Source organism: Malania oleifera, chromosome 9, assembly GCF_029873635.1.
Source record: "Malania oleifera isolate guangnan ecotype guangnan chromosome 9, ASM2987363v1, whole genome shotgun sequence".
In the NCBI taxonomy this organism is placed as follows: Eukaryota; Viridiplantae; Streptophyta; class Magnoliopsida; order Santalales; family Ximeniaceae; genus Malania; species Malania oleifera.
Genome location: NC_080425.1, coordinates 1,263,971 through 1,279,364, shown reverse-complemented (window position 1 = coordinate 1,279,364; position 15,394 = coordinate 1,263,971). Strand labels below are relative to the sequence as shown.

General features: G+C 39.3%; 1 protein-coding gene across 11 annotated transcripts; it reads left to right on the top strand.

Annotated features, from left to right (window-relative positions):
• On the top strand, nt 1-15,123 carry LOC131163763 (O-fucosyltransferase 30). 11 transcript variants are annotated; one of them, XR_009139115.1, is made up of 6 exons: nt 72-587; nt 1,001-2,018; nt 2,882-3,147; nt 11,463-11,586; nt 13,772-13,943; nt 14,531-15,123. XR_009139115.1 is itself a non-coding variant. In XM_058120501.1 (3 exons), the coding sequence occupies exons 1-2, from the start codon at nt 112-114 to the stop codon at nt 2,085-2,087; spliced, it is 1,563 nt and encodes a 520-aa protein (XP_057976484.1). In that variant the 5' UTR covers nt 72-111; the 3' UTR covers nt 2,088-2,093; nt 13,772-15,123. The 11 variants fall into 11 exon arrangements, 3 of the variants coding, with proteins under 3 accessions (XP_057976483.1, XP_057976484.1, XP_057976485.1); XR_009139112.1 differs by lacking the exon at nt 11,463-11,586 and having other exon boundaries at nt 2-587; XR_009139114.1 differs by lacking the exon at nt 11,463-11,586 and having other exon boundaries at nt 14,092-15,123.
• The last annotated feature ends 271 nt before the right edge of the window (nt 15,124-15,394 follow it).

Genomic DNA, 15,394 nt, shown 5'->3' with positions numbered 1-15,394 from the left:
ATTGTTGCGATCACATCGTCGTTTTAAATTTTGTCCGACGAGTCATGAATAGTGTTTAGTTAGAAGTTTCTCTGTTTCGGTTGGCTTTGGGTGGAAGTAGTATAAGAAAGGATGGGCATGGGAGATGAAACCCCATCGCAGAGAGAAGACATGGACAGACTCAGTTTCTCCAGAAGCAGATGGAAGAAGAAACCCGTTCATAGATCTTCGCGACTATCCATCTCTCTCCTCACACTCCTTTCCGTCATCTTCATCGTCTTCATCGTCTTTTCCTGCAATCGCAGTTCCAGATCTCTCCTTTCCGTCTCGAGAAAACCTCTCGCGCCCCAATTTCCCCAATGCAGCGGACAAGCCCTGGAAGAGAGATTCTTGTGGTACGCCCCCCACAGCGGGTTCAGCAATCAGCTTTCTGAGTTCAAGAATGCGATATTAATGGCCGCTATTCTGAATCGAACTCTGATTGTGCCTCCTGTTCTGGATCACCACGCTGTTGCTCTGGGAAGTTGCCCTAAATTTAGAGTTTCGAATCCGTCGGAACTTCGGATGGCCGTCTGGGAACATGCGATGGAACTTATTCGGAATCGCAGGTAAGTGCAGTTGCGCTTCCTTTCGCTCGCTCGCTTTCATACTCATTCAGAGATGTATGTATCATTTAACATTTGGATTCTTTGGCATTCGCATTTCCTCGAAGTTCGAAGTATGACGTAAGGTTGGATTTTGGTGCTCATAGGGCCTCTATATGATTATTTTAATATATAAATGTACATTGAATTGCTCTGCTCTTGTGAAGATTAGTTTGAAAGGTAAAACATTGCAGAATTGTATTGGAGTTCTTGCGCTGAAGGAGTTTTTTTTTTTTTTCCTTAGTTCCAAAAAGTTTGAAAATAAAATGACTAGTTTCCTATGGGGATTCAGAGCTGAGAGAGGTCTTATATTGTTTTTTTAATATTTAGATTTAGGGTCATATCCCATTTTTAAATCAATTTTAGTTGTGGTGCAGGTATATCTCCATGGCTGATATTATTGATCTTTCTTCCCTGAAGTCCTCTTTCAAGGTTCAAACCATGGATTTCAGGGAATTTGTGTCCTTATGGTGTGGTGTGAATTTTGATTTCACTTGTTTCAATGGCTCAAGTACTCAATCTTCTTTGTTTGAAAGCTTAAGACAATGTGGATCTCTATTGTCTGGGCTGGATGGCAATGTGGACAAGTGTTTATATGCTTTAGATGAAGACTGCAGAACAACAGTTTGGACATACAAAAAGGAAGATGGAGATGGACTGTTGGATTCATTCCAGCCTGATGAGCAACTCAAGAAAAAGAAGAAAATTTTGTATGTTAGGAGACGTCGAGATGTATATAGGACTCTTGGACCTGGTTCTACAGCAGAATTGGCCACTGTTCTTGCATTTGGGAGCCTTTTCACAGCCCCATACAAAGGCTCGGAGCTGTACATTGATATTCATGAAGCTCCAAGTGACCAAAGGATACAATCTGTACTTCATGGGATTGAGTTTCTTCCATTTGCTCCTGAAATTATGAGCGCTGGACGGAAATTTGCTCTTGAGATAATAAAGGCTCCTTTCATTTGTGCACAGCTCAGATTGTTAGATGGGCAGTTCAAAAACCACTGGAAGGCTACTTTCTTGGGGTTAAAAGAAATTCTGGAGCCTTTGAGGCAGAGAGCTCCTCTACCTGTACATATTTTTGTTATGACTGATCTTCCTGAAGGCAACTGGACTGGAATTTACTTGGGGGATTTGGCTAGAGACACGGCTTCTTTTAAGATGCATGTTCTAAGAGAAGATGATGAATTGGTGATACAAGCTGCAAAGAAACTTCTAGCTGCAGGACATAGTAAGAGGTCTGGGTTGGTTCCGAAGAGTATGGATCAATTGAATGAGATAAACAAGCATTGTCCTCTTCAGTTATTGCCTGATATACTTTTATACATAGAGGAAACTGTTTGCAGCTGTGCATCACTTGGCTTTTCTGGGACTGCTGGGTCAACTATTGCAGTGAGTATAGAGCTGATGAGAAAATTTGGCATATGTGCGGATCAAATTCGGACAGAGTTTGACCATTGACTTTAGGTAGTGTGGTTCCGTACAGAACTGGAGCTTTTTTATGCTCCAATATGTTGGATTATTATATTTACACTCTCATTGGATGTCCCAAAACTGGGTCTCTCTCTCTCTCTCTCTCACACACACGCACGTGCGCGCGCGCGCACACACACACACACACAGATAGTTGATGAGGCATGCAATTGATTATGATTGTCTTCCCATGAATTGTTATTTTCAGTAGGCATATTGAATACCATTTGACTTGTGGGCGGTGAAAATCATGAAACAAGGCTTCACAATTGACGTCTGTGTGTTTACTTTCCATGTTTTGTTTTGATTGTGGTGGTGATAGTGATGACTTTGCATCATCCATATTTGTCAGAAACACGTGTACATGTGCATGTGCACAAAGAGGTAGGGAGGAGCAGGGGAGGGACTAATAATCTCTGCCACAATCAAATCAATAATCCACGTGTGCTCAGTTGTCAAACCATTGTTTCATGATTCCAACTACCCTGGAGGAATGAGCATAATTGCTTTTAAAGAACATCAATGAAGAAAGAAGCATGAGGGGAATTATAGCATACCTTAAAGGCCTTAAAGATACTCATCACTTGCCATCATTTGCAACTCAAATGAGAGAAAAAATAAAAAAGAAAAAAGAAAAAAGAAGGGAGGAGGGGGTGTTAAGGCTTACAGTTGGGTTTATTACGACAGCTGGCTCAAGTATTAATAAAGCTGACATTGACAGTTATTTTTGGATATGAGCATACTATTCACTGAAGGTAACTCCATCATGTCATATTTCTCAGGTTAGATTTCATCCCAATAAGCAATGGCATGAAAGAACCTTCCCTTGAGGTTAAAGTGGAGCATGAGTTGGGCAGCAGTCTTCAGCCTAATCCATCATCCTTAATAAGCCACTAACAATTGCTGTTCAGAATTTCTGGTTTAAGGATGATGCAACTTCTATTTGAATTATATCAGTCTGGATCAGCTCAGCTCTGTAGCATCCTTGAAGAATGAAACCATATCTAGTGACATTCTCCCTGGAGAACACTTACATCAGATCTGAAAGGTAATGTCTTTAGCATTGATTACCTTCTTTTAGCAATCCATGTGTCAATATTTGCAAACAAGGTAAACAATGTACTCGTTCTTATTATTAATTTATTGTAAGAAAATAAGAATATTATGATTGAATTATACTAAGGTGACGTAACATACCAAATACTGGATCACATGACTGAGGGCGGGCCTTGATTCAGCAGTAAGGTTGCTCCATTGTGACCGGTTGGTCACAGGTTTGAGTCCAAGGAAACAGCCTCTCTGCATAAGATGTAGGGGTAAAGCTTCCCTTACCCTCGCAAAATAGGGAGCCTTGTGGCCTGAGGATGCCCTTTTCTATTGACTCACATGATTGCATGTGATACAAAATTGCTGAGTACTCTACAACAATTTCCTGGAGGACCATGTGCAGGACTTGAGAAAAGTGTTAACCAAGTTATAGGAAATTCAATTGTGTATTCAGAAGGAAAAACATGAATTATGTTGCCAAAAGGGGATGTTCTTAGGGCATTGAGTAAGCAAAAGACGAGATTTGAATGTTTGGAAGGAAAGTTCAGCTTTCCTCGATTGGCCTGCACCTTCAAAGGTTGCTGACTTGTCCTTGCTTACCCAATGAAAAAAGTGGAGGTACTATTATGGAAATTAACGTAGGGGTACTCAAAAAGGTTGCTTCTATCACTAACTTGCTGAAAAAGGATAGGAAATGGATATGGACATTAGGGTGTCTTTGATGAACAGAAGATGGTTGTATCTTTAAAATTTAAAAGGTTGCAATATCTTGTATTTGATCTGCCATTTAAGGTGCATAATGATGCTTCCGTTAGAACTATTAGAGATGTCCTTGTCCAAGTTAGGCATCCTGTAGCCTTTGGGAGTAGAGAATTGAAGGTTTTTTTAAGCAAGGTATTCCACTCACAAGAAGGGGATGACTACTATGGTGCATTGTCTAGAGATATGGACACACTATCTCTTTAGGACTCGACTTACAGGGGCGATTGATAATGTAGCTAATGCGTCTTTTCAAAGCTTAGATGGAAGTTTTTGCCAAAGCAAGCTCGTTGGCAAGAGTTTTAGATAGAGTTTGATTTTGTGTGGGTTCATAGATCAGAAAAGCAGAATCAGGTGGTTGATGTGCTCGTAGAGGACTATGCACCAACCCTTATTGAGTTAGAGTTGCAGCTTTGTTGATAATATTCAAGACATTGAAGAGACATACACTTGATTTAATAGGCACCAACAGATGGTGCAGGATGGCACTGTGCATCATTACTCATTTGAGGATGGGTTTCTATGTGCCAAGGGTGGTAGATTTTATGTACCTTCAACTAGCAGGCTTCTGAATGAATTGTTGAGAGAAGTGTCTGTACGATGCACATCTTGGAGGAGAAAGAACACTTGCTTTGTTAGCAAGGTCCTATTATTGCCCAAGATGGAGAGGATGTGGAAGTTTATTCAAAACATGTCTTGTTTGCCAACAAAACAAATTGAAAAGGCCGAAGCAAGTAGGATTGGTAAAACCTCTACGTATTTCAAAGAAGCTATGGAGAAACTTGAATATGGATTTCATTGTGGGATCTCCAAAGCGGAAGGATCTGCTGTCTATTTTTGTCGTGTTAGACCAATTTTCTAAATATATAGTGTTCATTATAGCCTCATGCACTTGTTTTGCAAAGGTGGCTGTAGAATTATTTTCAAGGCTATGTTGAAACACTTTGGGATGGTTGAGGATATTGTTAGTGACAGAGACACTTGGTTCATTGGAAGATTCTAGACTCGTTCAATCATATGGGCCATTGAAACGCAGAAACAAGTGGATAATGTTTCCCATAGGTTGAAGTTGATGATGGTACATCCAACCTTCCATGTCAATTTTCTTAAATCTTTCCATGTAGATCTCTTGAATGTAAGTAGGAGACAAGCAAAAAGAGCCTCACCAATAATAATAAAAAATAGTTTGACAAGGACATTGATAAAATTTAGGATCATAGAATTGAGAAACAAAGTAAGAAGAACATGAGGACCTACTACTTGGTGAAATGGAAAGGATTGCTAAAGGCGGAAGCAAGTCGAGAAAGAGGTGGAGCATTATGGCAATTTGAGAAGTAGATGGGGATTACTTTGACAATCTCCAAATAAGGACATTGGTGTCTTTTGGTGGAGATGGTTTTTGAGCCCCTTGATCATTTGACATGGTCGAGCAAACAATTAGGCCGTATAGGATATACCAAGCTAGTGTAAAGAGATGGTCTCTATCTTGTGAGTTTCTAAATATCCACTATTTTGTTTGGAGGGAGCACATAATATTCTTAGTCAATGATTATTGGCATACCTTGATAGACACTCAGCTTGGTTAAAGATCGACATGGTTAAGGCCATTGTCTCTATCCATGTTATTACATTGGTTGTACGGTTATGTTGTAGAATGTGTGGGCAATCAACTTAGTGGCTTGTCAGATGCATCATATGCTGTGTGGCTGCATGCTCATGTGTGGAGGTGGCATAATTGAAAGGAATTTATGCATAGCACAGAGATTTGACTTGTAGACTTGATCTCTAGTCAAAGACATGGGCTTGTTGACATGTTGACCTTATGTGGTGGCTAGCTAACACTCCCCATGTTAGAGGGAATTTGTTGTGTTTCCAACACCTCTCGCTGTTCCAACCATGCAAGAAACTGTTAGTGAATGCCTTCTTGGCCCATGTTGGTCGCATCCTGCACATACCTAAGTAGTTGGGATCGCGGACCGCAAGTCATTTGATAGTTGGGGGTGTCAACTACTTTAAGTAGACACATTGCATACCCCAAATACCATGTAATTTTTGTGTGTGTGTGTTCCTACATATAATAGAGTATGTTTCCTTTGTCTTAATGAAAGATTAAATTTTAGGATGTGTTGCCCCTATAAATTCTATGCTTATGTGCATGCTTGTTTTGCCTCTTTACCTGCAGACAATAAACCAGCGAGTTTTATTGTATTCCATTGGCCGAATCAAGTAGGACTTGGTGCCATCATAGTGGGGAAATTTTGTGGAAAATTTAGACCTTGTAACAGTAGTTCACATGATGCCATTCTTGAAGAGCAAGCAAATGCAATGGAAGGAAATTTCTAGTTGAAGGGTCCAGGAGCAAGCAGCAAAATTCAAAGTTAAAATTGGGAATTTAATTCAAAGCAAGAGCTTTTTAAAGGATGGAATTTTTTAATCTTGTGATAAGTTTGTGACACATAGGCCCTAAGCCTTGAATCAACTTCAGCTGTGTGATAATTCTTCACCAATCAACCGATCGGACTGGGAATCTTGAGGAGAATTTCAATAATTTGTTGTCGATATTTGCATGTCAATTGAAAATGGACAATGTGAAATTGCAAGTTGGATGACTCATGGATATATATTCCCTGCTTTTGTTGCACCATTGTAAAATTCGATGTTGAGCTTTCTCCAACAAGGGGAGTTTGATGGAGGATTGCTTGCAGATTATTCGAGGCAATCATGTTTCATTTGATGATATGAAAACTAAGGATTTTTTTCTTGGGGATAATTCTAGGAAATCATAATTTGTTTGATGATTTAAAAATTAGGGGTTTTATAATAGTTTGGGGATATTTGTTTATTTCGGTGATTTTTAGTTACTTTGGGGTTTATTTATGGTTTTTATTGTTTTGGGGTTATTTTGTTATCTTTCATAGCTTTAATTTTGGGTTTCTTAGTTTCATATAAATATAGGGCTTATGATGTAAGGTAAGGAACTTTAGAATGATTGATTGAATCTGACAACATTCTCTCTCATATCTGATTCTTTCTCTTCTCCTTCTCATGTCACTTCTTCCTTCTTCTTTCTTTCTCCTCTTCTTTGCTTTCCCTTTATATTCTCTTCTCCTCTTCTTTGTTTACCACCATTCTCTTACTATTGTCTCCCTCTGATGTATCTATTTCTCTATCTATTCTTTTTTCGCTTATGCTGTGATACCCCGTGGAAGAAAAAATTAAAAGGATTTGATGTTACTACCCATATCAATAAGGTGCACTTTTCTTTTCGAAAACCTTCCCATAAGAACTCCACGGTTAAGCGTGCTTGGCTTGGAGCAATCTTGGGATGGGTGACCTCTTGGGAAGTTTTCTCAGTAAGTGTGTGAGTGAAGATAAAACACACTGAAAAAGATACGTGTTGGTCTGTAGGACCAGTCTTAGTCCGATAAGGCCCGCCCCCCTGTTGTCTGGTCCAGGTGGAGGAGGAGAGACGCAGTGCTCCCTGGCAGACCTAAGCTAGGGAGTTACATATGCTGTCCTGAATCACATTATTGTAATTGTTTTTCTTGGAGTTTTTCGAAGGAGGTCTTATTCTTTGGTCTTTCTAATTTTCTCTCTTTTCTATTAATGATATTATTTTTTTTTTGTCAAAAAAATAAAAAGAAAAAGAAATTGCCTCAATCCTTTTACCTCTTCATCTCTTTGACTTCCCATCTTCCTCTAAAATCACTCGCACGCTAAGACCTTGCACACCCAAATGGCCAAATTTAAACTTGATTGCTAGTGACAAACACTCATCTTGAGCACCACTGTTGCAAATCAAAGCCACCATACCAATCACCACACAAATCAGCTCAAAGGCCTCTACTCACTTGTCATCAAGAATTATGGGAGAATAGTTGTTTGTTGGTTGTAGTTGTTGATGTGTTTTGGGTTTGTGTGAGTGGAAGTGTGTGTGGCAATGTTGAATAACACTTCTGATGATCACTAAAGAAAATAAAATCTAAACAAAGGAAGGTGAGGAAGAACGAGAAGAATATAAGGCTTTGTCGCTCTCACTTGTCCCTGTTATTTTTTTATTTCTTAGCTGTGGCTTTATAGAGTGATGACCACAGGCCCCCCGGGGGGGGGGGGGGGGGAATAGTGTGCTTCTCCCTTAGGTCAGCTTCGTGCTAAAACAGTAGTTTCCCTCACGTGGTTCTCTCCCTCATCCATTTTTGTCATGGCCATGTCCCTTGTTGCTGCCACCTAGTTAGTTGCCCTTGTCATTAATTTCTCTCCTTGTTCTTGTACTTGCCAAAGTCTAATGCACCTCTTTTTGCTGTTACAAAACTCGTGAAGATCTCTGATCTGGGGAAGTTTATATTATGTGCATTTATTTAAATGATTCCAATTCTAGCAGGGCAAAAAATTTAGAATAAAAATTTATTTACATCGTTAAAGGTTATTTTAGTATTTTAGTATTATTATTGAGTGCGTTAGTATGTTAATTAGTGAGAGTTAGTAAGGACGTATTTGATTTGTATTATAGAGGGAAAGACCTATCTTCAAGTTAAGTAATTCATTTAATCAAAATCTGAACATGGTATCAGAGCGTGATCCAACCTAAACCCTGTCACACTCAGTCATTGCCAGAAAACACCCTCCCATCGCTGCCCTTCTCATAACCACCTTAACCCTTCATTATATCACAAAACCAACCATCTAGCCAAAAACAAAAGCCTCTGAAACATAGCCCTACAAAATCCTGTCGCTGGAAACTCCCCCTGCCTGCCACGCTCCGATTGATTGCCAACAATGTTGACCCCACGTGCTGGCACTTAAGAGAGATTCAGGCCACCTTTTTTGAGTTTTTCCTCCACCATGTTTTGGGTCCTTCCCTAGACCATATTATCAAGCTGTAGGGCATATTTTTTCGTAAAGATCCAACCCCTTCGACCATGCGATCGTGGTAATCCATTAGCTGTTGTTCAGTGTTTATAAAGGCTTTCTGTGAGTTTCTTGGAGTAGTGGCAGTGTTCATAAGTTGGTTTGTGAGACTATGGCAGTACTATATCAATTTGTAGGTGGTCCACCTCATCCATGGTTGTTTCGGTGCTTCGCATCATTTGTGGTTGTCCCGATTAGTTTTGATTGTTTTTTTTGCGGCTGCTGGTTTGTGAGTGTTGGGATGGAGTCTATAAATCCCCAAAACAGGTTTCCTTCATCACTGCCACAAATAAAAACTGTAAAGTTGGATGGAAAGAATTAAGTTTAATGGTCTAAGGCTGTTCTGGTTTATTTAACAAAATAAGGAAAAATATGACCACTTGCTCCAATTTGATCCTTCTAACGAGAAGAGAAAAGAGGTGTGGATTCAGGAAGATGCATTGATTGTTTGCCTTTTGTGGAATTTGATGGAGCCCTAGATTGCACATATGTGCATGCATCTTGATACATGCAAGGAGATTTGGGATTATGCCAAGTTTCAGTACTCTAGTAACATTACACTTACGTATGATTTATCCCAAGAGTTCTTTCAGTTACAATAAGGAGACAGGAGCTTTGCAAATTATTTTGGAGAGATGAAACGTATTCATGAGGAGCTTAATGTCATGCAACCTATAATTGCTTACATTTGTGAGATGCAGAAGCAGAGGAGTAGATGACAGTTCTTCGGGTTCTAGTAGGCTTGAAACCCGAGTTTGAAGCAGTTCATTCTCAGATACTTAGTAGTTCAAAGTTGCCATCATTTGTCAGTGTTTATTCTCATGTCCTTCGTGCTTCCTTTAGCACACATTCTCTTGCTCTTGCATGTGGGTCTAAAAGGACAACCTTTGCCACACATGGTTATTCTAGTTCTTTAGCAAACAACCACGGAAGTTATCAAGGTGGTTTGAGTGGTTGTGGTGGTAGAGATGGACAAGGTGGAGGGACTCCTCGCAAGTGTGCACATTATGGATGAGGTAATCTTACTATTGAGCAGTGTTGGTATCTTGATGGTAGACCTTCACATGTTGTCAATGCAACCACCACTGATTCCACACCTTTGGGCCCTAGTGGGGGGCAATATATTATATCTATGTTTGAGGAAGAGTATTCTTAGTTCCAGCAGTATCAAGCATCACAACAAGCTTCTCTTCCCTTTGCATCATTTGCCCAAACAGGTAAGCCCGCATCATGCCTGTCATCCAGTACTTCTCATCCTAGTCTTTGGGTTATAGACTTTGCTGCCACTGATCATATCATAGGTATACTTAATTTCTTCTCTACCCTTCAGTATCTTGCGAATTTACTTTGTGCTACTCTTGCTGATGGATTTTACCACTGCCGTTAAAGGAATTGGGATTGTAAATCCCACTTCTTCTATTTCTCTTCCTTTGGTTTTGTATATTCCCAAGTTTCCTTTCAATCTTATACCTTTAGCAATATTACCAAATCCATGAATTGTTTAGTAACATTCTTCCCTGATTCTATGGTTATTCAAGATTTAAAGGTAAGGAAGATGATTGGCGGGGGGGCATGAAGCTAGTGGACTTTATCCCTTTGAGCTGCTATGTCCTTCTACAGCCGACACTGCTGCTGCCACACCTCTCCAAATTCATTGTTGCTTAGTTCATCCTTCGTTGGAATAGTTGAAACATCTAGTTCCTGATTTGAGTTCTGTGTCTAGTCTTGATTGTGAGGCTTGTTAGTTGGGAAAGCATCATCATGTCCCTTTTGCTTTTCAAGTAAATAAAAAGGTTGCAAGCCATTTCATGTTAGTCCGTATTGATGTTTGGGGTCCTAGTAGAGTTGTGTCCAAGTTGGGTTTTTAGTACTTTGTGATCTTTGTGGATGATTATTCAAGGATGACTTGGCTATATTTAATAAAGATCATTATGAGTTATTTCATATATTGTGTGCCTGTTGTTCTTAAATAAAGACTCAATTTGGTTTGTCAGTTTGAATACTTTGGAGTGATAATGCTAAAGAGTATTTTAGTACTCAATTCACTACTTATGTGAGTCGGTTTAGTATTGTTCATCAATCATCTTTTGCCGGCCCACACTCCTAAACAAAATGGGATTGTAGAAAGGAAAAATAAACATATCCTTGAAATCACTTGCACCTTACTTTATCAAATGCATGTACTTAAACTGTTATAGAGTGATGTTGTACTTGTTGCTTGCTATTTTATCAACAAGATGCCATCCACTATTCTTAGTGTAAAATTCCCTACTCCATTCTCTTTCCTAATTCACCTCTATTCTTTTTACCTCCTCGTGTATTTGGGTGTGTGTCCTTTGTTCATCAACTAACTCTCGGGTTGGTTAAGTTGAATCCTCATGCTATAAAGTGTCTTTCTAGGCTTACTCATGTACTCAAAAGGGGTATCATTATTATAGTCCTACGCTGCATCGCTTCTTTGTTTCTGCAGATTTTACCTTCTTTAAGTCTACACCTTACTACACTCAATCCTTAAATGCTTCTGATCTCAGTGAGTCTCTTCTTTTGCTTAATCTCTAGATTCTAGTTTGTGGTCCTTTACCTAATCAACTACCTGTATCTCCATGTGGTTTGAGTCCTTCTCATAATCTCGAACATCCTAATTTGCAGGTATATTCAAGATGGCAGCTCCAATGAAGAGAATCCCCTCTAGCTTCTACTACCGTGCCTTTGGTTTCCTCGTCTGATGATTATACTTCCCCCAATGTTGATCCTCCCATTGCTGTCTGGAAAGGTAAACACACATGCACACAACATCCCATTTCCATCTATGTTTACTACGATTTCTTATCACCCTCCTATTGTTATTTTGTTATTGCTCTATCATCTGCTACCCTTCCTAAATTTTTTTCGAAAGCCTTAGCCCCCTTTGGGTGGAGGAATGCCATGGTTGAATAGATGAATGATTTACATGATAATGATACTTGGGACTTGGTGTCTTTTCCTCTTGACAATTTTGTGTTGGTTGTTGCTAGGTATACATTGTGAAAGTCTGTCCTGATGGTTTCGTGGTTCGTTTGAAGGCACATCTTGTTGCTAAGGGGTATGCTCAGGTGTATGGTTTGGATTATTTCGACACTTTTTCTCTGGTTGTCAAACTTACATCAATACGTCTATTCATCTCCTTAGCTATCACTTTTCACTGGCCTCTGCATCAATTAGGTGTGAAGAATGCCTTCTTGCATGGTGATCTTGAGGAGGAGGTCTATATAGAGCAATTGTCTGGGTTTGTTGCTCAGGGGGTGTTAGGTTTAGTGTGTCGGCTCAAGCACTATATGGTTAAAAACAATCTCATAGAGCATGGTTTGGTCAATTCAGTGCTGTTGTACTTGAGTTGGCCTTCGATGATATGCAGTGGCTTACTTTATGTTTTATTGCCATACTACATTGGGTAGGATCCTTCTTATATTGTATGTGGATGTGGATGATATTGTTATTACAGGTGATGATGATTAAGGTATTCAAAATCTTAAACATTTTCAACAGATCAAGTTTCAAACCAAAGATTTGGGATCATTGAAATACTCTTGGGTTTAGAAGTAAGATCTTATATGGGAATTGTTTTGTCACAAAGAAAGTATGTTCTTGATCTATTGGATGTGACTAGATTGTTGGGATCCAAACTGGTTGATGCATCCATGGATCCTAACAGGAAGTTAGTGTCGGATATGGGTGAGTTGTTGTCTAATATTGGATGATATTGGAGACTTGTTGAAAAGTTGAATTATCTTACAATCACTCGACGGACGTATCTTTTGCAACAAGTGTTGTGAGTCAATTTCTGGATTCTCAAAGGACAAGTCATTTGGACGTAGTAATTTGCATCTTGAGATATCTCAAAGGGTGCACTTGGGACTTGGGAGAGGTCTTTAATATCAAGATGAGGGTCACACTTATATCCAAGGATACACGAATTTAGATTGGATCGCCTTCCAATTGAAGACCCACAACTGGGTATGATATCTTGGTTGGTGGTAATTTGGTTTCTTGGAAGAGTAAGAAACAAACTATGGTGACTAGGTCAAGTGTTGAATCATAATATAGAGTTATGGCTCACACTACTTGTGAGCTTGTTTGGTTGAAGATCATATTGGAAGAACTGAGTTTTCCACATTTTCTGTCTATGGAGTTGATGTGTGATAATCAAGTTGCTCTTCATATTGCCTCCAACCCGGTCTTTCATAAGCGAACGAAACACATTGAAGTCGATTGTCATTTTGTTTGGGAAAAACTTGTGCAGAAGCTCATTACTAGAGCTTATGTGAAGTCCAATATGTAGCTTGCTGATTTGTTTACCAAAGCTTTTTTTTTTTGGGGGGGGGGGGGGGGTTGCTCATGTTAAATTTATTTGTACAAGCTAGGAGCATGTGATATTTATGCTCCAGCTTGGGGGGAGCGTTGAAGGTTATTTTAGTCTTTTAGTATTATTGTTAAGTGTGTTCATATGTTAGTGAGAGTTAGTAAGGGTTTTATGGTCATTAGAATGTATTTGATTTGTATTATAAATAGAGGGAGACATCTTCAAGTTAGGTAATTCATTTAATCAAAATCTCAACATACACCATTACTTTCTATCCCCAATGGGAACTTGGCATGCTTTTTGGAATTCTGGGGTAGCTTTGTCTCTCATGGGAGGTCTGCATATTTCGTTGAGGAAAACTTTCTGCTGAGTTGATTGTGGCCTTGTCATTTCTGCTATACTGTAAACTGTCATCTTGGAGGGCAATGAAGAACTTGAACTTGTTGGCTGTATTTAATAATTCTTTGATAATTTATTTATTATTTATTATGTATCCTTTTATTTATTTATTTATTTTGGGGTTGGGGTTTTTTCCCGCCGGGGGGGGGGGGGGGGGGGTGGGGGTTGGGTTGGTAATTGGGCGTGTTAAAGTTACTGACAGAATTGATTAATTGCACAGATTTGCCACCATATTTAGTGCAATGCTTGACCAAGGAACCATGTGATGGAGCTGGAGCAGGTGTTGCCATGTTTAACTCACGTCATAGCCTTTCAATATAGTTAAACGCAAATTAAAATCCACTACATTGCTGCCTAGCAAGAAAAAAAAATCCATGGCGTTGCTGGATATGGTAAGCATGTATTAGAACAAGTTTAAGCTTCAATATGATTATGATGGTTGCCCCTTCTTCTCTTTAATTTCCCTCTTCCCTGCTCTTTGTTGGTTGTTTGCTTGTTTTGGCAGGGGATGGCGTGATTGATATTGGTTTTGTTTTGTAGGTTTTGTTTCTGGCAATTGTGATTAATAATGTGGCAAACCCAATGAATTCTCATTTTTTGGGTTGAGATGGTCTTTTCTGATACTGTTTTGTGTTGAATTTGCCATGTGAGAACTTCCCATGGTACAACTATTCATTTGAAAGTTACCATAGTAGGCTTGAAACCATGAGCCACACCACCCCCCCCCCACCTTTCCTAGTGCTGCGTACCAGGTTTGATTTGATTGAGTCTGAAAAGAATCAGCCGAACCTGAATGAAATAATCATTTTTTACATAAAAAATCTTTAGATTGCTTTTTCTCAGTATTGCCTTTTATATTTCTAAATGTGGGCCTTGTTAGCTTTAGCAATGTCTTTGTGGAAGGAGCAGTCAAGTTGCAAGTTGCGGTTAAAAAATTCCCTTTTTTGGGAAACATCCTCACCATTTGCCTTATCAATAGGACTAAACAGGTGAAATCGATGGCTCGTGATAGGAGACGGTAAATATGAAGTTGGATTTTGAAGTGCCAGCTTCTTCATAGCATACCAACCCAGGTATTTATAGTCTACGACTACAAGGCAGACCTGGCCAATTGGAAAGTGGCTGTATCCTGAAAAGGGCGCATCGCACATGTTTGTTGCTGGCAAATCATGAGAAGAAATGAAGCGTGTGCAAAAGAAAATGCGGATCAAGCTTCAATTCATGTTTACATGGATGGTGGGTACCCTGTAGAATTTATCGATGTGTTTGAAGTCTTGTGACTATCGTAGGGATTAGTAGCATTGGCTGATGGTGAGGTAGAGATGTAGAATCTAGATAAATGGAATATGTTATGGTAATGTTAAGTCTCCGCATCGGCTGCTGGTGCTGTACAATCTGTTTATGATGGAAAATATGTGCTGGTGGCCCCAATCCGTGCACAATTGAGTGAGTAATCTTTTTCATGTCTTTTTCTATTCGTGTCGATGTTGTTAATTGGAGCGGAACCTTTTGGTTAATTATTACAACCTTGTTTCTTATCCAATTTTCATCAAGAATGGCTTGTTCAAGCAAGATTTATTCTTTTGATCATTCAAATGTTGACCTTGGAGGCAGGAATTATTCTCATTTAGTCGATTCACCAATAGAAGATGGGAAATTTAAACCATCACTGCCTGCTTGCCGCATGAGTTTGAATGATACTTTTGTTAAGATGAATGAATCTAGCATAAAACAAATATGAAAAGGTTAGGCATAGACTAAGCACTCTTACATGGGCCAGACTACCGGGAGAAAAAGCATAAAACTCATGAAACTGAAGGAGTCAACCCATGTCCCATCCTAT

Coding starts and splice junctions, on each gene's coding strand:
- LOC131163763 (XM_058120501.1), top strand. CDS start 112: ATGGGCATGGGAGATGAAACCCCATCGCAGAGAGAAGACATGGACAGA. Junction 588..1,000: donor GAACTTATTCGGAATCGCAG/GTAAGTGCAGTT, acceptor GTTGTGGTGCAG/GTATATCTCCATGGCTGATA.